Source organism: Psammomys obesus, unplaced genomic scaffold, assembly GCF_907164565.1.
Source record: "Psammomys obesus unplaced genomic scaffold, mPsaObe1.curated_primary_1811, whole genome shotgun sequence".
Lineage (NCBI taxonomy): Eukaryota > Metazoa > Chordata > Mammalia > Rodentia > Muridae > Psammomys > Psammomys obesus.
The window spans coordinates 1659850-1682468 of NW_026591643.1; the positions used below are offsets into that span (position 1 = coordinate 1659850).

Consider the following 22619-nt stretch of genomic DNA (forward strand, 5'->3'; position numbering starts at 1 on the left):
GGGGGGGGGGCCCTGTCACACCGTGCCCAGCCTGAGGGGGGCCCTCTCACCCCTGTGCCCAGCGGGGGGCGAGGGGGGCGGGCCGCGAGCGTCCCTCCCACGAGCGGCGGGGACGGGGCGCCCTGGCGCACGGCCTCCGGGCACGCCCTCCCCGCGTTTGCCCGTGGGCCAGCGGCCACGTGTGGAGGGCAACGGGGAGCCCCGCAGTGCTCTGCGGCCTGGGCGCGCCCGGGGCGAGCGGTCGCGCCCTCGGGGCCAGGTTTCGGGGCTCCCGGGCCCTCCAGGCCACGGTGCGCACCGCGGGACCTGCGCCCCGAAATAGCCTGTTGTGGAGACGCGGGGGGTAAACACGCCCGCCGGGCTGAAAATACCCGCTCCCGAGCCTCGCTCATTTCCCTCCGGATTTGGGTGCCGGCTAAATTTGGAAGAGGTGGGCGAGCGGCCGGGCCGGCGGCGCCTGGGGGGGGTGCCGGCCTTCCGGCCGCGGGGCTCGCCCACGGGGGCGTGAGCGCTGCGGGGGAGGCGGGCAGCGGCTCGGCCCGCGGGCAGCGCCCCCCCACGACCTCGCACCCACGCGCTCGCCCCGCTGGTTCGGGACAGAGCCCCAGCCGTCGGGGCTGGTGCCACACCCGCCGTGGGAGGCGCCGGGCCCGCACCGCTGCGCCCTGGCCCGTGACTGGGCGTCGTGTCCACGCGGCCTGTGGCGCCGTCTGCCCGCCGCGCTCGGGCAGCGCCTTCCCCGCGGGGTGGGCGAGGGAACTGGACAGTTCCCGCCCGGGGCCGCCCTGGGCGCCTCAGAGTCCCCCCCCCCCTCCCGCCGTGCTCCCCGACCGGGAAAATCAAAAATTGGAAATTGCAGACGCGACGGGGTTAAACGTGTTGGTAACCGGATCCCACCCCGCGCGGCAGAAGCGTCGGTTTTTGTTTTGCTTTTCGCGGAAGCTGGAAGCCGGGGAGCAGCGGGGCCGCCGTGCTCGCGGCTGCCCGTGCTCCCCTCCCGGCGGTGTCCCCTCGGGGTTGCCCTCAGGGCCGGGTCCCCGTAGACGCCTCCGACTCTCCAGTGAGTCCCTACGGCCGAGCCACGCGGCCGCAGGATTAATCCAAATCACACAAATGCACATTAAAGCGGCCGGAGGGTGAGGACGGGCCGAGCCTGGGGCGCGTCGAGGGGCCAGGCGTGACCCCCGCACTGGAGGGTCGAGGAGGAAGGCGGGGACCTAGGGAGGTGGGGAGGTCGGGGGAGGGGCGGGGAGGCCAAGCTCTGGTTTAGCACTTCAAATCACTCCTCTCTCTCTCTCTCTCTCTCTCGCTCTCTCTCGCTCTCTCTCGCTCTCTCCCTCCCCCTCCTATGTCTCTCTCTCTCTCTCTCTCTCTCTCTCCTCCTCCCTCCCCCTCCTATGTCTGTGTCTCTGTCTCTGTCTCTCTCTCTCTCTCTCTCACACACACACACACACACACACACACACACACACACACACACACACGCACAGCTTTGGAAACTGAGCTCCGGTGGAGGACAGAGGACACACGGAAAGGAAACAGACAACTGCGTTTACTGGCTTCCCAGACAGCCTGCTGGTTTCTGCTGAAGCGACGGGGACGCGCCTGCACGTGCCCGACGTCCGAGCAGCCCGCGGTCGGGCCCCCGCCCGGCTGCAGGGCACCGCGTGGGTGAGGACGGGGCGGAGGCGGGAAGGCCGCGGGGAACCAGGCTCGGTCTCAAGCAAGCAGGACCGGGGGGCGTGGGTCACCGCGGCCCCCGCACCCCACCCCGCGGGCCTCACCTCCGCCCCGTCCTCGGTGGGGGGGGGCCGAGGCGGAGAGCCCGGGAGGCGCCTCCTTTGAGCTGGGCCGACACGTCGCCAGGAGGAAAGCGGCTTTGGAAGCTGGACGTGGCCATCCGTCCATTCTGCCAGCTGTTTCCCGCCCAGCAGCTGGACCTCCGGCGGCCTTCGAAGGCCGCTCTTCACAGCTCCATCCCAGTGGGGACGAGGGGTGCGAGAGCGAGACCTGGAGCTTAAGATGTTTAAACGTGTTGTTACTACACGCGGCCCGATGAGGAGAAGAATAAAACCCAAAGGACTCTCCAAGTGTGTTTCCCCACTCTTGAGAAAGGAAGGCAATCTCGTAGCTCTGGCCTTAAAAACCATAGCATAATTGCGTACGGTCTTTCCTGGCTTATTTTACAGAACACAAACCTTTTATAGTAAAATTTACTTAAATAAAAATAATTATTATTTTATCTGTCAGCGAAATATGTTTTGAGTTATAATAATCTTTTACCATTTTAAACGCTGAAAAGGAGCTGTTAACTGTAATTTTCTTAACCGCTCTTGCCCAAGCACTGATCTTTCTCTCCCTCTTTCTCTCCCTCCCTCCTCCTATTTTTATGTAATATGATGTAAGTTTTCTTCACACTGCTTCCTCCTTTTCTTTGTGCATGTGTGCGCGGTGCTGGAGATGAACCAGGCTTTGTGCCCCCATTTCAAACTTTTTCTTTAGGATTTTTTTTTTTTTTTTTAAGAATGGCATTTTTAAGTCCACTAGTGAATATCTCAGTGCTCCCTGATACGTACTGGAAGTGTTTTAGGTAGACTTTTGTGTGAAACATAAGCCAAAGAATTAAATCAATAAATAGCTAAAGGACTGGAAGGGGCCACTGTAGATCTGGTGGGGAGCAGGACCACCCCTACCACTGGACTGGGGGAGGGGCATAGGAGGAGAAGAGGGAGGGAGGGCGGGATTGGGAGGAGATGAGGGAGGGGGCCACAGCTGGGATACAAAGTGAAAAAACTGTAACTAATAAAAAAATGCGTGTTTGTTGAACAGTGGCCACCCTGTCACATTACTGTGTTGTTCTCTGGTATTTAAAAAAAAAATCCCATTTGATTTTTGTCTCTGGATGAATCATCTCAGTGAGTAAAGCGGGAAAGAAGATGAAGTGCATGTTTTTTTCCTAAAATATTTAAAAAGAAAATAAACACAAAGTGGTAATTGTGTGAAGCCTGAACTTGGAAGTCAGATTAAAAAAATTCCCTCGAGCAAAGGGGGAAAGGTGCTGGTGACTGCAGCCCCTCAGAAATGAACAGCTGTATAGTTAAAATAAAAACCCGTCCTTTATGAGTAGCAACCAATCAAAATAATAGTCAAATGATGACATCAGCCAGAGCATGATTTGAGGGCATCACTCGTGGCCAGTGAGAAGCTGGAGAGTAAGTTACAAGGAAACTCAGCAAGGAACAGGTTAAAATACCACGGCCAAAAGACCTTCCCCCCCAAACAGTTTTCACTGTACCCCCCCACCCCACCCACCCCCATGTGTGAGAGAGACAAATACCAGGACTCACTGAACTCTCCCACCCCTCTCCCTTGACCCCTTGGTCCTTGTGATATAAAGTCAACTCTTATTTGCTTCTTATTAGCCTTACAAACCTTAACATTAGTTTATCTAACAGACCCCTGCCCACCCATTTTTTTCTGAGTCAAATCTTTACCATGTAGCCTGGGCTGGACCCTGCTAGGTAGATAAGGCTGTCTTCAAACCTGTGCTAACCCTCCAGCAGTCAGGGCTGTGTTACAGGGTGAGTCACCCCGGTGGACCCAACCCCTCAGAGACGAGTCTTCCTCTGACAGCCCTTCTGCGCCTGGCCTGCTTACATCGCAATTGTGTGTAAGAAATGGTATCACTGAAACGTAAATGTTTACAAGACAGACTTCCCACATCTGAAGAGCTGCTGGTGTCCAGGGTTCACATGTGAGAATGGTTCCTGAGAAGAGAGAGAGTAAATAACCCATCACAGTGTGTGTGGGCTGAACGCGGTGACTCTCACAGACCCAGCGTGAGCTCTCACGGAAAAAAAGAGGCAATTTTATTTAGTGAATGGAAAAAGTAACGAAAAAATGCATTTATTTTTCTTCTTGGTTTTCATCACTTCTTCCAGGATGTTTGGTGAAACATTCTATTCTAGATGGAAGAGTCTATGTATCATAGCTTTTTTTTTTAAAAAATTACTCACCAAACCCCAGCTCTCTGGGAGGACTGTCCATTATCAGGAGGGAGGTGTGCGCAGGGGGGTCTGGGAGCTTGAGGGCGCTGCTGCTGCTCAGCCCTGGAGACTCTCCTTCCAAGGGGAGTCCTGGAGCACGGGTGCAGCCTGCTCCCTGTCCCCTCGCCTCGGGAAGAGGAGGGTGCTGGGTTCCCCGAGCAAGGAATCTAGCGATTTCTGTTTTGTGGCTCTCTTCCCAAGAAGTGGTCTAATGAGTCCAGGTGTGTGTGCTGGCACACTTGTGGAACACAGAGATATGCGTCTTTACGCTTTTCTAGATCAGTTAAAAAATTGAAATGACTTATTTAGGTCCAACAGATTCTGTTGACTCAAAAACCCCATCTCTTTGCACCAGAGTGGAAGAGCTCTGAGCTCAAAGCCACATGGCTCTCGCGGGCTTGAGAGGGATGAGAAGGGACCTGAGAAGGAAGGAGATAAATTCTTTCCTCCTCTCTTACAAAGACCCCGCGCATCACCCCAGCAGAGCAGGCTGATTTGCTCTACTCTCACCAGAAGGTCAGAAAATAAGAGCACTAAAGTCCCTGAACTGCGTTTTGTTCTGTGTCCTTAGCTTTACAGAAGCTTTTCAGTTCCGTGAGGTCCCATTAATTGATTGTTGATCTTAGAGCCTGAGCTGCTGGTGTTCTGTTCAGGAAGTTGTCTCCTGTGCCAATGAATTCAACAGGCTTAGTGTGTCTGGTTTTATGTTGAGGTCTTTGATCCACTTGGACTTTAGTTTTGTGCAGGGTGATATATATGGATCTATCTGCATTTTTCCACATGTAGATATACAGTTAGACCAGCACCATTTGTTGGAGATGCTGTCTTTTTTTTTTTTTTTCCATTGTATGGTTTTGGCTTCTTTGTCAAAAATCAAGTGTCCACAGGTGTGTGGGTTTATTTCTGGATCTTCTATTCGGTTCTATCGATCCACTACCCTGTTTCTATGTCAGTACCATGCAGTTTTTATTACACTTGCTCTAAAGTACAGCTTGAGATCAGGGATGGAGATACCTCCAGATAATGTTGTACAGGATTATTTTAGCAATTTTGGGTTTTTTTTTTTCCACATAAGGTTGAGAATTGTTCTTTCCAGGTCTGTAAAGAATTGTGTTGGTGTTTTGATGGGAATTGCATTGGATCTGTAGATTGCTTTTGGCAGGATGGCCATTTTCACTATGTTAATCCTACCCATCCATGAGCACGGGAGATCTTTCTATCTGATGTCTTCTTCAATTTCTTTCTTCAGAGACTTGAAGTTTTTTTCATACAAGTCTTTCACTTGCTTGGTTAGAGTCACACCAAAGTACAGTATGCTATTAGTGGCTATTGTGAAGGGTGTTGTTCTTTCTTAGCCCTTTTGTCTTTCATATACAGGAGGGCTACTGATTTTTTTCTTTTGGAGTTAATTTTGTATCCAGCCACTTTGCTGAAGGTGTTTATCAGCTGAAGGAGCTCAAGGATTTTCCTCAACCCTATATCTGACAGAGGGCTAATATCCAGAATATATAAAGAACTCAAGAAAAAAAGCAACAAATCAGGTAATTAAAAAATGAGGTACAGAGCTAAACAGAGAATTCTCAATAGAGGAATATCGATTGGCAGAGAAACACTTAAAGAAATGCTCAACATCCTTAGTCATCAGGGAAGTGCAAGTCAAAACGACCCTGAGATTTCACCTTACACCCACCAGAATGGCTAAGATCAAAAACTCAAGGGATGGCACATGCTGGAGAGGATATGGAGAAAGGGGAACCCTCCTCCACTGCTAGTGGGAATGTAAACTTGTACAAACACTTTGGAAATCAATATGGTGCTTTCTCAGACAATTAGGAATAGTGCTACCTCAAGATCCAGCTACACCAGTCCTAGGAATATATCAAAAAGATGCTTAAGTATACAACAAGGACATTTGTTCAACCATGTTTGTAGCAGCTTTACTTGTAATAGCCAGAACCTGGAAACAACCCAGATGTCCCTCAACTGAGGAATGGATACAGAAATGGTGGTACATTTACACAATGGAATACTACTCAGCAATTAAAACCAAGGAAATCATGAAATTTGCAGGCAAATGGTGGGACCTAGAAAAGATCATCTTGAGTGAGGTATCCAGAAGCAGAAAGACACACATGGGATATACTCACTTATAAATGGATATCAGACATGTAATATAGGATAAACATACTAAAATCTGTACACCTAAAGCTAAGCAAGAAGGGGGACCCTGGGTAAGATGACCAATCCTCATTCAGAAAGGATGGGCATCAGAAGAGAGAGAAAACAGGAAACAGGACAGGAGCCTACCACAGAGGGCCTCTGAAAGACTCTACCCAGCAGGTTATCAAAGCAGATGCTGAGTCAGATAGCCAAACTTTGGGCAGAGTGCAGGGAAGCTTATGAAAGAAAGGGGAGATAGAAAGACCTGGAAGGGAAAGAAACAAGGAGAGCAACAGAACCAGGAAATCTGGGCCCAGGGGTCTTTTCTGAGACCAATTGACCAAGGACCATGCATGGAGATAAGCTAGAATTCTTGCTCAGATGTAGCCCATGGTAGCTCAGTGTCCAAGTGGGTTCCCTAATAAGGAGAACAGGGGCTGTCTTTGACATGAACTCAGTGGCTGGCTCTTTGATCACCTCCCCCTATGGGGGGGGGGAGCAGCCTTGCCAGGCCACAGAGGAAGACAATGCAGCCAGTCCTGATGAGACCTGATAGGCTAGGGTCAGATGGAAGGGGAGGAGGACCTCCACTATCAGTGGACTTAGAGAGGGGATGGGAGGAAAAGAGGAAGGGTAGGATTGGGAGGGAATGACGGAGGGGGCTGAAGCTGGGATACAAATTGAATTAACTGTACTTAATAAAAATAAAATAAAGTTCCTGAAGCAGCTTAGCTGACAGAACATTCTCTGTTACTTTCTTTGAAAAATAACTTTTTCTAAACTTTCCAGCAGGGCGTTATGAACCCAGGATGTCCTCAGATGGGCTGGTGTCCGAGGGTGCCCATGAACTTGTACCGTCCTGCCTCTACCTCCCCGTGCTGGGATTGCGGGTGCGCACCACCACGCTTGGTTTTATGTGGTATTGGAGACTGAACCCAGGGCTTCCTGTGTAGACAAGAACTCTGCCAACCGGCCTACATCCCAGTAAAACATTTTCAAAGTAGAGGAAAGAGAAAATAAAAAATATAGAGCCGTTTCCACTGTCTTAGTGCAGACACCAGCAGACCTCTGGAGTGCTGTCTTCATAGAAGGGTCTCACGGGGACTGTGGTGGGTAGTTGGCCATCTGGGTGATGGGCTGCGATTTCATTGTTACTGGAAAGTTAGTTTTTCTCTTTCTCTCTCTTTCCATTGTGACTTTTTAAAAAGTGTACTTGGTTCCCACCATTTGCCTGCAAATTTCATGGTTTCCTTGTTTTTAATAGCTGAGTAATACTCCATTGTGTAGATGTACCACCATTTCTGTACCCATTCCTCAGTTGAGGGACATCTGGGTTGTTTCCAGGTTCTGGCTATTACAAGTAAAGCTGCTACAAACATGGTTGAGCAAATGTCCTTGTTGTATACTTGAGCATCTTTGGAGCATATATGCCTAGGAGTGGTACAGATGGCTCTTGAGGTAGCACTATTCTTAATTGTCTGAGAAAGCGCCAGATTGATTTCCAAAGTGTTTGTACAAGTTTACATTCCCAGTAGCAGTGGAGGAGGGTTCCCCTTTCTCTACATCCTCTCCAGCATGTGCCATCCCTTGAGTTTTTGATCTTAGCCATTCTGGTGGGTGTAAGGTGAAATCTCAGGGTTGTTTTGATTTGCATTTCCCTGATGACTAAAGATGTTGAGCATTTCTTTAAGTGTTTCTCTGCCAATCGATATTCCTCTATTGAGAATTCTCTGTTTAGCTCTGCACCCCATTTTTTAATTGGATTGCTTGATTTGTTGTTGTTTAACCTCTTGAGTTCTTTATATATTCTGGATATCAGCCCTCTGTCAGATATAGGGTTGGTGAAGATCCTTTCCCAATCTGTAGGCTGTCGTTTTGTTTTGATGACAGTGTCCTTTGACTTACAGAAGCTTTTCAGTTTCATGAGGTCCCATTTATTGATTGTTGAGTGAGATATCCCAGAAGCAGAAAGACACACACAGTACATACTCACTTATAAGTGGATATTAGTCATATAATATAGGATAAACATACTAAAATCTGTTCTCCTAAAGAAGCTAATCAAGAAGGAGGACTCTGGCTAAGATGCTCAATCCTCACTCAGAAAGGCAAAGAGGATGGACATCAGAAGAGGGAGAAAAACAGGGAACAGGACAGGAGCCTACCACAGAGGGCCTCTGAAAGGCTCTACCCTGCAGGGTATCAAGGCAGATGCTGAGACTCATAGCCAAACTTAGGGCAGAGTGCAGGGAATCTTATGAAAGAAGGGGGGGTGGATAAAAAGACCTGAGGGGATAGGAGCTCCACAAGGAGAGCAACAGAACCAAAATATCTGGGCCCAGGGGTCTTTTCTGAGACTGATACTCCAACCAAGGACCATGCATGGAGATAAACTAGAACCCCTGCACAGATGTAGCCTATGGCAGTTCAGTGTCCAAGTGCATTCCCTAGTAATGGGAGCAGGGATTGTCTCTGACATGAACTGATTGGCCTGGTCTTTGATCACCTCCCCCTGAGGGTGGAGCAGCCTTACCAGGCCACAGAGGAAGACAATGCAGCCAGTCCTGATGAGACTGATAGACTAAGATCAGAAGGATGGAGAGGAAGTCCTCCCTTATCAGTGGACTGGGGGGAGGGGCATGGGTGGAGAAGGGGGAGGGAGGGTAGGATTAGGAGGAGAGGAGGGAGGGAGCTACAGGGGGATACAAAGTGAATAAACTGTAATTAATAAAAATAAAAAAGCTTAATAAGATAAAAAAGTATACTTGTGTTTTTCTGAAAGTGGAATTTTAAAATATTCAGTTTTTTTTATCATAATGAGTCTCATTATGACATTTTCAGACACATATATATCATGTGTGTAATACACTTGGACCATATTCCTGTGCCCATTGCTTTCACTCTCTTAGCCTTCAATTGGTCCCTTCCTCTTCCCAAATCATTTCCCTTCCGCTCTCATGTCCTAATTCTACATATGAAGGGAAACACGCCGTTTGTCTCATGAATCTAGCTTTCTTTGCTTATTGTAATCATCTGCCACTCCTTCCATCTCTCTGCTGATGAGTTTTATTCTTCAAGACTAATATTTCATGGTAAATTATAACCCATTCTCTTTACTCATTGATGGACGACTTGGCTACTGTGGCTGTTGACCAATAGGCCCCGGGTGCAGGGTCTCTGCCGCGTGATGGATCCTAAGGGATCTTCGTTTGGGTATTTTGAGGTTCTCCATACTGAATTCCATGGTGGATAAATCATTCATAATCTGACCAATGTCTGGAAGTGTCCCCAGGCCTTGTATTCTTGCCAGTGTGTTTGTTTTTGTTGGTTTGGTTCTGTTTTTTTGGTAACAGCCACTGTGACTAGTGTGGAAGAGTAGTTCAGTGTAGCTTTGTTTTGCATTTCTCTTGTCATTAAAGAGATTGAACATTTTTCCATGGAATCTCTGACCATTTGTGAGCTGCCTGTTCATTTGTCATTCGTTGATTATTTGTTCTTTTGCCGTTTGATTGGTTAGTTTTTAATTCTGGATATTAATCCGGTCAGATAAAAGACTGGCAGGGTCTCTCTCTGGCAAGTACCTCCCTCCTGCAGGGCCGCTCACCTGCCAGTTCTGGCAGTTACTTCCTGAGGTCCTAGGGTCTTATTCAGCAAGTTGTTGCCAATTCCAGCCTCTTAAAAACCTTCTGTGTACTTTATTCTGTGAGTGAGCCACAGGTTCTAATGTCAGCCATCCGTATATTTGGATATGGACTGTGAGGCACAGTGAGTTAAAGAGGCCATTTCTCCTCCCTCTCCCTCCTTCCTCCCTCTCTCTCCCTCCCTCTCTCTCCTCCCTCCCTTCCTCCTCCTCCCTCTCTCTCCTCCCTCCCTTCCTCCTCCTCCCTCTCTCTCCTTCCTCCCTTCCTCCTCCTCCCTCTCTCTTCTCCCTCCCTCCCTCCCTTCCTCTCCCTCCCTCTCTCTCCTCCCTCTCTCCCTTCCTCTCCCTCCCTCCCACTCCCTCTGTCCTCTCCTTCCCTCTCTCTCCTCCCTCCCTTCCTCCCTCCCTTCTCCTCCCTCTCTCTCCTCCCTCCCTCTCTCTCCTCCCTCCCTCTCCTCCCTCCCTTCCTCCTCCTCCCTCTCTCTCCTCCCTCCTTTTGTAGATTGCCTGCATATATATACACATAGGAGCTCACAGACGATGTGAACCATGGTGTGGGTGCTGGGAACCAAAGCTGGGGCCTCTGTAAGGACTGCAAGTGCCCTTTGACCCCAGAGCCTTCTCTCCGGCCCTGGCCATCTCTCTTACAGGCTTCCTTCCTGCCCAGTCATTTGGGCTCTGCTGGGTGGTTTGGGCTTTGTCTCTACTCTCACCAAAGGGCATTTGGGGAGGAACAGGCAGATTTGACCCACAAATAAACAACCCCTATTTTAGAGAAATTAGTGAAGCACACACATGCACTCACACACACACACACATACACACGCACTCACACACATGCACACACGTACACACACAGACACACACAAGGAAAGGCAGTTTACCAGACGAGGGAAGCGAGCAGGACCTGGCTTGAGCCTCTACACTGACTGGGTGCTGAGGACCAGCATCAGCTTCTCCGTTGTAAAATCTGTGCTTCCCGTGCCTGACGGTTTCCTCTGCCTCACCTGGGCAGTTGTGACAGCGCTCGGCCATGCTGGGCTGAGAGCGGAGACAGAGGCAGCCACGGCCCGGAGGGTGAGAGTATGTACTGGAGCGGCTGGTGTCAGACGCACGGTGAACATCTCATTCTTCAAGGCCTTTTAAAAACTGGTTTTTTCGCTCTTTTGAGAAAGGGTCTCATGTAGCCCAGGCTGGCCTCAAACCCAATATGTAGCCAAGGATGGCCTTGAGTTTCTGATCCTTCTGTGTCCACCTCCTAGGTGCTGGAATTACAGGGACACACCACCAGGCCTCGCTGATTGGTGCTATGGACCGAACTCTGCCAGGTAAGAACTCTGCTGGCCGTGACTCCAGGCCAGAGCTCTCCACACACTTAGTGTGGTCTAGCCCCAGGCTCCACTGACTGGTGCAGGGCTGGCTGGATTTCCAGGACGGGGAACGGAGTGCCCTCTTTTCTCCCCACAAGGAAGATTTAGGCTGGCTAGGGCAGGCCCTGGGTGTACCTGGAGGCTGACTGCAGGCCCACAGCAGAAGGGCAGAGCCAGACAGCCTGCCCGGAGGGAGCAGACGAGGCTCCAGGCACAGCGCTGACTGGCTGCCCGCCTGGCCTGCCCACAGTGGCAGCAGCGGGGCAGTTGGCAGCTCCCAGGTGCATTCAACTGCCACAGTGCCTCGAGACCCACAGCCTCTCATGTGTACAGAAGCACTTCCTGTAAAACAAATCAGAGAAACATCTTTCAAGTCAGCCAGCATCTTTCCACCCTCCTGTGGTGCACATGGACTCTGAAGAATCGGCTGTCCGTGGCCGAGTGGGGTGAGGGCGGCTGCAGCAGCTTCTCTGAGGGCTCCGAGGAAGGCTCTCTGACCCGAGCTCCGCCCTCGGGGGCACACTGCATTAGGCTCTGCTTCCAAAGCTTTGGAAAACAGCCACAGCCCTCACCAGGTATGTCACAGGCATGAACAGACAGCATTGCAGCTGGGGTACATTCAGAAGAGGTCCCCTCTAAGCTGCTGGGTATTTTGTTGCTTTCTGAGACACTCTCATGTAGCCTAGACTGGTCTTGAATTTGCCTTGTAGCAGAGGATGACCTTGAACTTGTGACCCTCCTCCGAAGTGCCCAGGGTCCAGACTGTGCTAGCACACTTGCTCTCTGAGGTGCCTGGAATATGGCTTAGTTACTTTTCTATTGCCATGACAAACCACCAAGACCAAGAGAGCACTTAAATTGGGGGCTCACGCTTTTAGAGAGTGAGGCCTCGACCACCATGGTGGGAAGCAGGGCAGCAGGCAAGGAGTCTTTTGAAAGCTCAGAGCCCAGTGACACACCTCCTCCAATGAGGCCACCCCTCCTGGTCCTTCCCAAACAGTTCCTCACACACTGGGCAAGAACCGCACAGAGGTACAGCCCAGCCTGCGGGCTAAGCAGCTGCCATCTCTGGAGTCCCGCAGGGTTTCCTGACAAGCACACCTCTGGTTCCCCGCCCTCCAGTGACAGCAGCCTGGCCTACCTCCATCTCCGCGGCGGCTGGGCAGCTTCCAGTAATCAAATGCCCACAGGTGGGCCAGCTGCACTGCACCTCTGGGTTTTCCATTTCACCATTTAATTCTGCTAGAAACTCAGGTAGAATGAACTACTCCAGCATTACTCCATCCAGAAAAGGTTTCAAGGCGCTTCGCGTATGAGCCTTAGGGACAGGAGGAAGGGACATTGTTGGCATTTGACGTGCGAAGAATCAATAAGTAGAGGACGGGTGAGAGGCGCAGGTCACCCAGTGTTGCAGAGAAGGGGGAAGCTGGGGCCGGTGAGATGGCTCAGTGGGAGGTGCTTGCTGTTAACTGAGGACCCAACTTCAGTGCCTGGGACCCAGAACATGGAAGGGGATGACCAATTCCTGCAGGCTGCCCTCTGACCTTCACATGGGTTCTGGGCACGAGCCCTCCAACAAATACAAAAAAAGTGGACGCTGAACAAAGGCCTAGAGAGGGCTTCCTGGAGGTGACACCAAGCAGGGTCCTGAAGGAGGCAGGAGCCAGCCTCATGGGCTCTGGTAGGGACATGTCGGATGGGAGGTCCTGGCATGGGCCTTCTGACCCGAAGGCCAGAGATGGGGCCTCCCCGAGGAGCCAGCTGCAATGAGATGATGTGCTAAGGGAATAAGGTGAATGACGTGCAGAAGGCCCAACCCTGTGCATGCACATGCCTGCACGTGTACGTATGCTCGCACGCACACACCACGCATGCGCACACCCATTCTTCTAACATTTTGGCCAGGTCCAAAGAACATAAAACCTAAGCACCAACCTCCGCTCAGCTCTTGATGGACAGGGGTTCCCGCTGTGGGGTACAAGCACCTGAGCCCTGCTTCAAGCATCTCTCTAGAATGGAGAGGTTGCACGGGAACATTAACTCTTTTCGGAAGCGCTGAGCTGTCCCACGCAGTCGGGCCAGCAGCGACTCTCCACTGCCAGCCTTTTAGTTATTTCCCCGTTCATCTTTTCCTTTTCCAAGATGCGGTTTGATGAGGTTATCCAGGTGTAGCTCAAATTTCTGGGCTGCAACAATCCTCCTGCCTCAGGACCCTGACAGCTGGGGCAGGGACATGCCTCCATGCCTATTTTTTGTTTTGGATAACTGTTGTGGATATAAACCTGTTTTTGCTTTGGTCCCAGGTGTGGGCTGTGGGGCTGATTCAGATGGTCACAGCAGCAGACTATTTTCCTCAGGCGGGCTCTGAGAGGAGCTCTTTGCCAGCCTCAGATAGTTTAAATCTGAGGACTCTGGAGAGAGAACAAATGCCAGAGCCCAGAGAGTGTAGAGAAGAGAAAGAACAAGGCTGCTGCTGCTTCCCCCTTGCTGCTCCTGTTGCTGTTGTGAGACAAGAAGTTGGAGATCTCCTGAAGTGAGGACTGGACTGGCTCCAAGGAACCAGAGGACCCTGACCAGTAGGAAGCAGCTAACAGAACTGCGCTCTCCTCTCCCACTAACCTTTCTCTCTCCTACCTGGTGTCGGGGTGTTGGAAGGGATTGGGGTGGAGAAGGGAGAAAAAAGATAAAGAAATGTAAATAAAAGTTTTTTTAAAAAGGTGCGCCAGCAGATAGCCATCCTAACAGAAATGGTGCCCACTGCAGTTCATGGTTCCCTTTTCCAAATGACTGCTAGAAATAGATTCTAATTTTCCCTGTGTCTTTGAGGGGTACATACGTTCTTACATATGACCCTATTGGCTTTCTTCATGTTCTTGTAAATTTCTAAGTTTGGAGTGACTTTCATTCTGTCCTCTTTGTCACAATGTCTGGACGACACATCCTTTGCATAGCTCCAGGGACAGATCTGACTGGAGTGGTGAGGAAATGAAAAAGACCAACACAGACAAGCTGGGGCCAGATGGACTGCGCTCTGAAGAAGCCTCAGCACGTTTATCATCCACAGCTGGAGAGGCAGCGTTGGTGCACACGGCGGAACGGGGGGGGGGGGGGGGGGGGGGGGTGTGTGTGTGTGTGCCGCCTTCAGATGAAGGTCAAGCGAACAGTTAGCTAGTCTCGGTAGCACAGTCTCTGCAGAGGTTTCCATCAACACCTGGGGGACAGAGCCATGGTGGCTATTTCCTGTATACACTTAAAAGCAGAGGAAGATCTCGCCATTTCTCTGAGCCTCACACTACAGAGGAAGAAGTCGTGGGCCCGAAGCTTTGGGGTCCTTGGTAAGTGTGTGCCCGAGTCAACAGCACACTCACTTGGGACTTCACGCACAGGGCTTCCTCCTCTGCCCACACCTGGAGACATTTCGCCTCAGCTGAAGGCATGGGTGCTGCTGGCATCTATCGGGAAGACGCTTCGGATCCCATCAAAGACTGGAACACAAAGCGAACAGTTCCAAGGTAGACAAGCCTGGCTGAGAAATCTGTTCCTGTCGCGTGTCCCCATCAGGCGGAGCTGCTGCTTCTGAATGAACAAGCTCATCCCGCAGCAGCCACCCAGCGCTATCTAAATCACGCATACCTGAGCGTGCTAACAGTCACTGATAACACCTTCACTAACCTATCTGTGATAAAAATACTGCCGCTGAGACGTAACACCATGTTCTGGAAGGAAGCGGGTCTGGATATCTGAGACTGAGAATAACTTCTGGGTGCCAGTCCCATCTAGGTTGCTTGGCACTGTGCACACAGAGCAGGCAACAAGCCCACGGCGGGGGGGGGGGGGGGGGGGGAGCACACACCTCAGCCATGACACTCCACCAGGACTCTGTGGCCCCTTCCCTCTTAAAGTTAATAATTTAAAGAAACAAAGTCTTGTAAAACAAGAAACTTTAATTATTTAAAGCAAAGGCACAAGTAAACATTTTAGGTTATCATACAGTGTTACAATAAAAACCCAACAGTACGATGAAATACATTTGTAAATTTTCACGTCTAATGTTTCACTGTGTCAACGCTTCTCTGGACTGAAGAGGTGTGTAGAGTCATGGATGTAATGGAAAAAGTTGGATTTTAAATAGCATCTACCCTACTTTCAATGAGAAATAATTTTAATTAATTTCAGAATTAAAAAGAAATTAAAAATTGTTTGCTAATCTAAAGCAGCAAAAACTTTCAAGGTAAAACTCATCGCTTTAGTGAGTTACTGAGGCTACACGCTGGCCATTTGATGTCTTGGTGCAATAACCACACTGGCCATGAAGTTTACCAAAATAATTGATATTCTTAATTTTTCAAAAGGTGACTATGACATTACGTTATGCAGATGGTGACTGAGGAACCAAATGGCTTCATGATGCCAGGAGTACCATGCTTCGAAAGCAGCAGACATTATTCTCATCAAAGGCCCTGCCCGGAATGAACAAGCTGCACTGCGCTCAGGGCTGGAAAAGGCTTTTTTCTCTCATCGTGAGTGGCCAGCTGGGTGAAATACGACGTTTCAATCAATCAGCAAATGCTGAGTGGCTGCCAACTAGCCAAAATAAAAACAAAAAACTCAAACAAAAACCAGAGTAAAAGTTGAATGAAACAATCTCTTTGGCCTCTTTTCCACACAGAACATGTATGCACTGACCGTGTGGCTTAGCAGTAGAGAGCTTGCCCACCGTGTGAAAGGCCCCGGGAAGTCTGCTGAAGCGCCTTCTGGAGCCTAGTGCCTGGGTGGTAAGGAAAGCAAGGTGCTTGCTCTGCCCAGAGAGCAAGACTTTCTATCATCTGTCACCATCTCCATCACTCCCCTGGCGCACCTTCAAGTCTAAGTGTGTGAGTAGGCACCATTCGAAAGACACAAAAATATTACATGAAATGAAATCCACCAGCAGAACAGTCCAGGCTTCAGAGTCTTCACAATATTCTTACATCAATTTGAATGATACGGAGTCAGACTGGGGCACAGTATGGCCAGAAAGACTTTACATCTTTCTCAGGGGTATGTGAAATTTAACATTTTTTTGAGACAAAAATCTTACTATGTTATCCAGGCTGGTCCTGTCCTCAAGCATGCTTCCTGCCTCTGCTTCCTGAGTAGCAGGGAATGAATGAGGTTTGCACACTGCACCCCACTTGACTCCAAGACCCTGAAGAGCTGCTGCTGCTAGCACTCCACTGGAAATCACAAGAGCATCAGTGAACGAAGCTTTAATTAACAGAGCTGCTTCACCCCTAATCCAAACCAGCAGGGCTGGTAGGAGGCTCTGCACTGTCTGTCTGCTGTTGGTGCTGGGCTTGAACTCTGGGCCTTGGGCACAGCAGGCAAGCATTCTACCTTCTGAGCCACACTGCTGGCCCCAAACAGGTTTCCCGAGGAGGGGCTAGAAAAATAACAGGGCTACAGGCCTCTCACCTCACTGGGCAACTGTCAGCACACACCACAGAGAACTCCCTGAGGGACAGACCCTGGCAGTGCCCTCAAGCCCAAGAGCAGGACCCTGGCCCCTGACCGAGACTCAGCTGCAATGATCACGCCCATCTCTACAGCAGAAACTCGGGGAACTAACACTGCCAGAGGGCAGGGAGCTGAAAATGTCAGCTAGAGCTTTTGAAAAGCCCGGAGAGCTCTGAATACCTTAAATAACTAGCTTATGATCACAGGTAAATTACATACTAGAGTTTGGTGGGTGCTCTGGACATAGGCATTTTCCAATGTCATCTGTCAGGCAAGAGAGCAGCTAGGACAGTCTTGCTGGGAAAGCCTAGCCCACAATGCAGCATAAGGCGTTACATAGTTGGAGAAAGAAAACTACTTTTGCTGCTTCTACTCCATTTCATAAAATATTTTTATGTATGCAACATTCTGTGCAAAAATGTACTTTTATACACGGAATTCTATTTTCCACTATGGCTCTTCCTTTCATAAACTGCTAGCAAAAATGAGGGTGGGAAGCATCCGGCCAGCACAGGCCTGTGGCCTTCCCACAGGCATCATCTCTCAATTCACAAACAACAGGCATTCAGCTTTCCAGAGAAAGTCTAAACACCAGGGAATGACTAGGAATAAAGGTTTCTTATGGCTTTACCTGTTGATTAGAAACTAGAGAACTTAAATACAATCTCACAGATTTTTTTTCAGATATTATTTGCTTGTATCTTGGACCTTATCCTAGTGCTAAATTCTATTAAGTAGATTAGCATAAAAAGTTTTATCGGTTAAAGATGAGTGAAGGACTTGAGCAGTAGTGTTTGAACAGCCCCCAGCTATGAGCCTGCTAGTGCGGAGCTGAGCAAGTGGCTACAGCTGCTAAAACAGTAGTGTCTGGTTTGTTCTTAGTCTTCTCTTTCCGTGTTATTTACAGAAGTCCCGTTAGAGTGCTGAGAGCCGCCACTGCCAGCATCTGCTACCCATGGGACAGGACGTGCACTGCTGGGGGCAGAGGTTAGTACGTATGTACAAACAGTGTGCCTGTGCCCGCTACTGTTCCGTGACACATACAAGTACGACACACATTCAACTTAAAAACTAAAACAAAAGCCTTTCAGAACAGACAATGACTCTGTGCTTAGGAATTACACAGAGGAAAAAAAGGTGTTTGTATCTGACAGTCTTCAAAGGCCCACTAACAAAGCTGCAATTTAGTGAAGAAACAAATATCCTCCGCACACAAGTTAAATCACACCGATGTTTTGGTCGATTTGTCTAGAGACGGCTCCCTCAGAAACAAACTGATAAACACAAATGTACAGTTTGTTCAATGAGCATAGAATATTGCACAAGAACAGTTTTGTGTAAAGAAAATCCAATTTCCCACTGTCCTGAATTTTTAAATGGTTCTCACATTTAGACACAGCAGTATTTTCTAACTAGGAAAAACTAATATTCTGTAATACTGTTAGAACCCCATTTACCAGTTAGCACAGTTCAGTCTCCTGTGGCAATGGAAACTCAGTGAACATTTGGCAAAGACAGTCAGACGAGACTGAAACACACGAGTGTGCGTACACACAGGTACACAGGACACCGGAGGGACGCCAACTCGCCCCCGGGACGCTGCTGCCCTCAGGGCCTCAGGCTGTCTCAGTCCCGGTCACACGGTGGTTGAGTAGGACTCTCTTTGTGGGGGCTGTTCCTCGGGACCCTCGCCGTCACCCCCTTGCATTCCCAGCGCACCGTCTTCTGCTTCGCTCTCACTGCCGTCTGCCAAGCCGGGATCCAGGGACACGGGGCCAGACTTCCCGTGCACGGGGAAAGCAATTCCGCGTTCCTGTAAGGGACTGTCTATAAAGTCTTCGTCCGAGGAGTGGAACGAATCATCATCTCCCAGTAAGTGGCTGACGATGTGGACGCCATCAAAAGGTGGCTGGCGGGAGAAGCTGCGCTGGCCTTTCAGGCACCTGAGCTGTTGAGAACAAAATCCAGGTTACTGATGTACTCAGACGGAAGCACACCCGACTGTCCCGTGAAAAAGCAGATAATTTATACTCAAGGAAGACAATGCCTTGCTCTCTTTACTCACAGACATATGGTTTTTGAACGCTTTCTGTGTTATCTAATGGGACCTAACTCATGCTAACTGACTCTAACCGTCTTATGTAGATTAACTATTCTCATCCTACAGATTAGGAAATGGAAACGTGAGAGGAACTGCTCAGATTTTACAGCTAACAGAGTTTCAATTTCAACTCAAACTTTACTGTGCTAAAGACAGTGTGCACCCGTGTATGCACTGCCTGATTTTGACACACACCATAGTTGTCTGTCTGTCTGCACCCTTGTCCCTGGAGTATTCTGAGGGGAGCCACAGACACTCTACCACTTCACCTGCAAATATCGGCTGCATTTCTAGGAGGTACGAGCTTAGAGACCACTTACGTCACACACCATCTTGAAAGCATGTCACCACAATTCTATAAATGATAAACATGATTCAGAAATGGTTCAAGTTTTGGGTCTTGGAGCTGGGGTAGGGCTCAGCTGGTTGAGCGTTTGCTGGCATACACACAGCTCTGTGTTGTACCCCACGATTCATAAACACTGGGAGGTGGAGGCAGGAATTTAATGCTACTCTCAACTACGTGAGAAGTTCAAGGCCAGCGTGAAACACAGGGGACAGCCTCCAGCTCCAAAGGCCACCACACGCTAACACTCAAATCCAGGCGCCTAGCCCAGCGTGTGTGTCCCCTCTGCTTTCTCTCTCTGTAATTCAGGGAGACATCTGACTTCTTTCAAGGGGGTTAATACTTTTCCCTTCCTTTTTTCTTTGGCAACCAGATTTTGGTTCTCTCCCTCCCTAGAGATTTCCACGGCCAGTCTCATATAGGGAGGCTGAGAAGGCAAAGGCCATCCTGCAGCTAACAACTGCTCTCTCTCCATTCAAGTACATTCTCCAAAAGCACCTCTCCCAGAGTCGGCGGCTGCTGCTCGCAGAGCCTGAGCTGCCGCTGCTTAAATTCCATCAAAGCCCCACACTCACCACCATGGCACCAACTCTCTTACCACAGTATTAGATACCAATCCTGCCCTTGGGAATTTATGCTGCAAATATAACGATACTTTTGACTTTCATTTGTCCTGTATACTGTGTCTGATTCCCCTATAAAAATGCAGAATTAAAAACAGCAAAGAATAATTAGCCACCAATTATCTTGAGGATTAAACAGCATATAAGAGATACTTCATGCTCCTACCCTCATCAACCTTTATCCTTGTTCTCAGTAACAAACTCCTAGTCGCTAGCTTTCAAATCTTGAGATAAAGGCTATGCGAAATAGGCAGGAAATGTTACAAACACTTTCAAAACTAACGGTTCAGAGAGAAAGGCCATTGTAGCCTTGCCACGCTGCCTCCCAGCTTCCTGACAAGACTTCCAGGAAGACGTGAAGACAGCGCAGAAGAAGGGGTCCTCAGCTGAGGACAGGTGTCTAGCTGAGTCGTCCTTCTGCCCTGCCCTGGATTAGACTGAGGGACAGTGACACCAGAGTTAACATGTGGCCTCTCAGAGCACCACAACTGAGCACAGATCGTGAACAAGAGGGCACAGAGCAATAATCTCTCGGGGTCTCGAGACCCAGAGCTTTATTCCAGCCCTGGGCTCTGGTGCAGCTCCCCCCCACCCCCACCCCGCCAGATTGCAACACATGATTTATAGCTCTGCCTGTCGAGTTCAGTTAATCTCTTCCTTTCTCTTTTCTTCCCCAGTCCTTCTGAGGTAATATTGTGGGACACGTGCCTTCCTTCTTCCTGGCTGTTACAGAGGAGGGGCACGGCAGAACCACAACTTGTCAATTGTTTGGAAAACCGTGGTTCTCCTCTGCTCTAACAAAAATGTCCTAGAGTTGAGACAGTGTAGCCTTTATCGGATGGATGCTGTAACTACAGAGAATTAACTGCGGGTTGAGGACTCAGTTTCTCAACACAAGGGGTGATGCCTAACGCCTCCACGAGAACCGCTGACAGAACAAAGCAGAGGAATTTTTTGATTGTGTAAGAAACAAAGGAAGGTGGGGGGTGATGTGGTAAGACTGAAGCCACTCTTTCCCTAGCTTTGCCTACAAAGGGCACACTAGCTTATGAAGAGGAAGGCCTACCTGGCACTGAGCGGGCACCTGGGCAGGGAATCTCAAGGCATGAGCATGATTTCAAAGGGGCTGTCTGCAGGCAAAGGCACCCGAAGTGTCCAGGCTTCTGCAGCAGAGAGGGCCTGGCTTTCTGCTGTAAACACAGCATTTGTGACTCTCCTTACCAGACTCTCAAGATCTAATTCTATTTTTAAAAGACCAGCGTCACTCTTCCCAAGAAACATCTTCAGTGTCTGTTAAAAAAAAAGATCCCTCCCATCTAATGAACCGAAATCCTGGAATCTTTGCTTTCTTTTGTCTGATATATTTAAGTGTGAGAATGGCTGTAGAGATCTGAAGATGACGTAGAATGCTTGTCTACTTCCCAAGAAGCCTTGGGTTTAATCTTGAGTGACAGAGAATGAATGAAAATGAGTGCCACTGTGGCACACCCTCTGTTCAAACCAAATGGGGCTGAGCCATGAGGAGAAAAAACTCAATGTCAGGACTTTTAGCTTCCAAACAGTGAGCGCCTTGTCTTGGCTGACGCCCCAGTGAATGCCATCTTGCAGTGAACAGGCAGGTTATGAGCCAATTCATCCCCTGGACGAGGGTCCCAGGAGCACTCTGCTTAAACTAGCCGTCTCCTTTGGGGACACAGGGAGGGCTTGGGCATAAATGTGATGCATATCTGAAGAGAAACACTGCTCATCCAGGCGATGTCTCCCTTTGTGTTTCTGGTCTTAGCAGATGGTCTTCTGGACCAATCAGGGATTAAAAACAATTGATGAAAACTATTGCCTATGGCGCTCAGGTAGTCTTGAACTTGTGTCCTTTGTGCCTTAGCCACCCAAGTGCTGAGATTTACAGGCTGAGTCAGGACATCTGTCTTGGAAAGTATAGCTAATTTAAACAAACTATTTGGAGGCTCACTGCCTTTATTAATTCTTGGATGAATAGAATACAAACATCCTTGTAATACCACCCAACAAAAATTCCTTAATTATGACACTCCTGATGAAATCAGACATAGGTTTTAAAGTTCCTGATGTGTTCTAAAGTACTTCTAGGATTCACTAAGAAGCAGGGGGAGAAAGAGGGAGAGAGGAGAGAAGGAGGGAGAGAGAGTGAGGAAGATCTGCTATGGAAATAGAGCAACCGTGACTGGGACCCTCTTCTGGAGTCCTGAGATACTCCAAAAGCGTCTCAGGTAGCTTATCCTGCAAAGAAGATCAAGGCCAACACGCCCAGCTCTATTTCCTATCGTTTTTCATTCTTCAGTCTTTTCTTAAATTGAAAATAATTTTTATACAACATTTTATGATCATGGTTCCCCTCCCCCAACTTCTCCCAGAACCTTCCTACTCACCCAGTCCATTTCCTCTTTCTCTAGAAAACAGGCAACAGAAAAGCAAACAAACCAGAATTGCATTTTTTAAAAGAGAAAGCACAACACACATATACACACACATCCCTACAAAAATACAAAATCAGAACCCATAATAAGCAAAAGACCACTAAGACAATAAAAGCCCAAACAAAGCACATAAGACAAAGTCTACAAAAATGTCACTGAGTTCACGTGTGCCGCCTGTCCATTTGTCAGCCTGGTTACGTGTGATTAGCTGTGGCTCGTATACCCAGTGAGGGTCCAAGGGAGAAATCTAAGTTTTCCTTTGCACGTGGGTGTCAACTCTAGGCTGCTTCTTGGTTGGGTGGGAGCTTGTCTGGCTTGAACCTGTGCTTACTCCTCAGGCTAAAACTGGACCAGTCAAGTATACCGGAGATGTAAATTCAGCAT

The 22619-nt window shown here is 49.2% G+C and overlaps 2 protein-coding genes across 7 annotated transcripts in view; both read right to left on the reverse strand.

Moving 5' to 3' along the window:
* Gfi1 (growth factor independent 1 transcriptional repressor) overlaps positions 1 to 392 on the reverse strand; it is a 4156-nt gene extending 3764 nt beyond the window's left edge. Inside the window, exon 1 of the mRNA XM_055611608.1 lies at positions 51 to 392. Within this exon, the coding sequence (XP_055467583.1) occupies positions 51 to 392 (342 nt within the window). The remainder of the gene's footprint in view (positions 1 to 50) is intronic.
* A 14748-nt stretch (positions 393 to 15140) lies between these two features.
* The window catches only part of Evi5 (ecotropic viral integration site 5), a 151589-nt gene continuing 144110 nt past the window's right edge, over positions 15141 to 22619 (reverse strand). For all 6 annotated transcript variants that reach the window (XM_055611559.1, XM_055611561.1, XM_055611558.1 and 3 more), the window contains one exon: positions 15141 to 18660. In XM_055611559.1, coding sequence (XP_055467534.1) covers positions 18349 to 18660 — 312 coding nt within the window. In that variant the 3' untranslated portion in view covers positions 15141 to 18348. The remainder of the gene's footprint in view (positions 18661 to 22619) is intronic.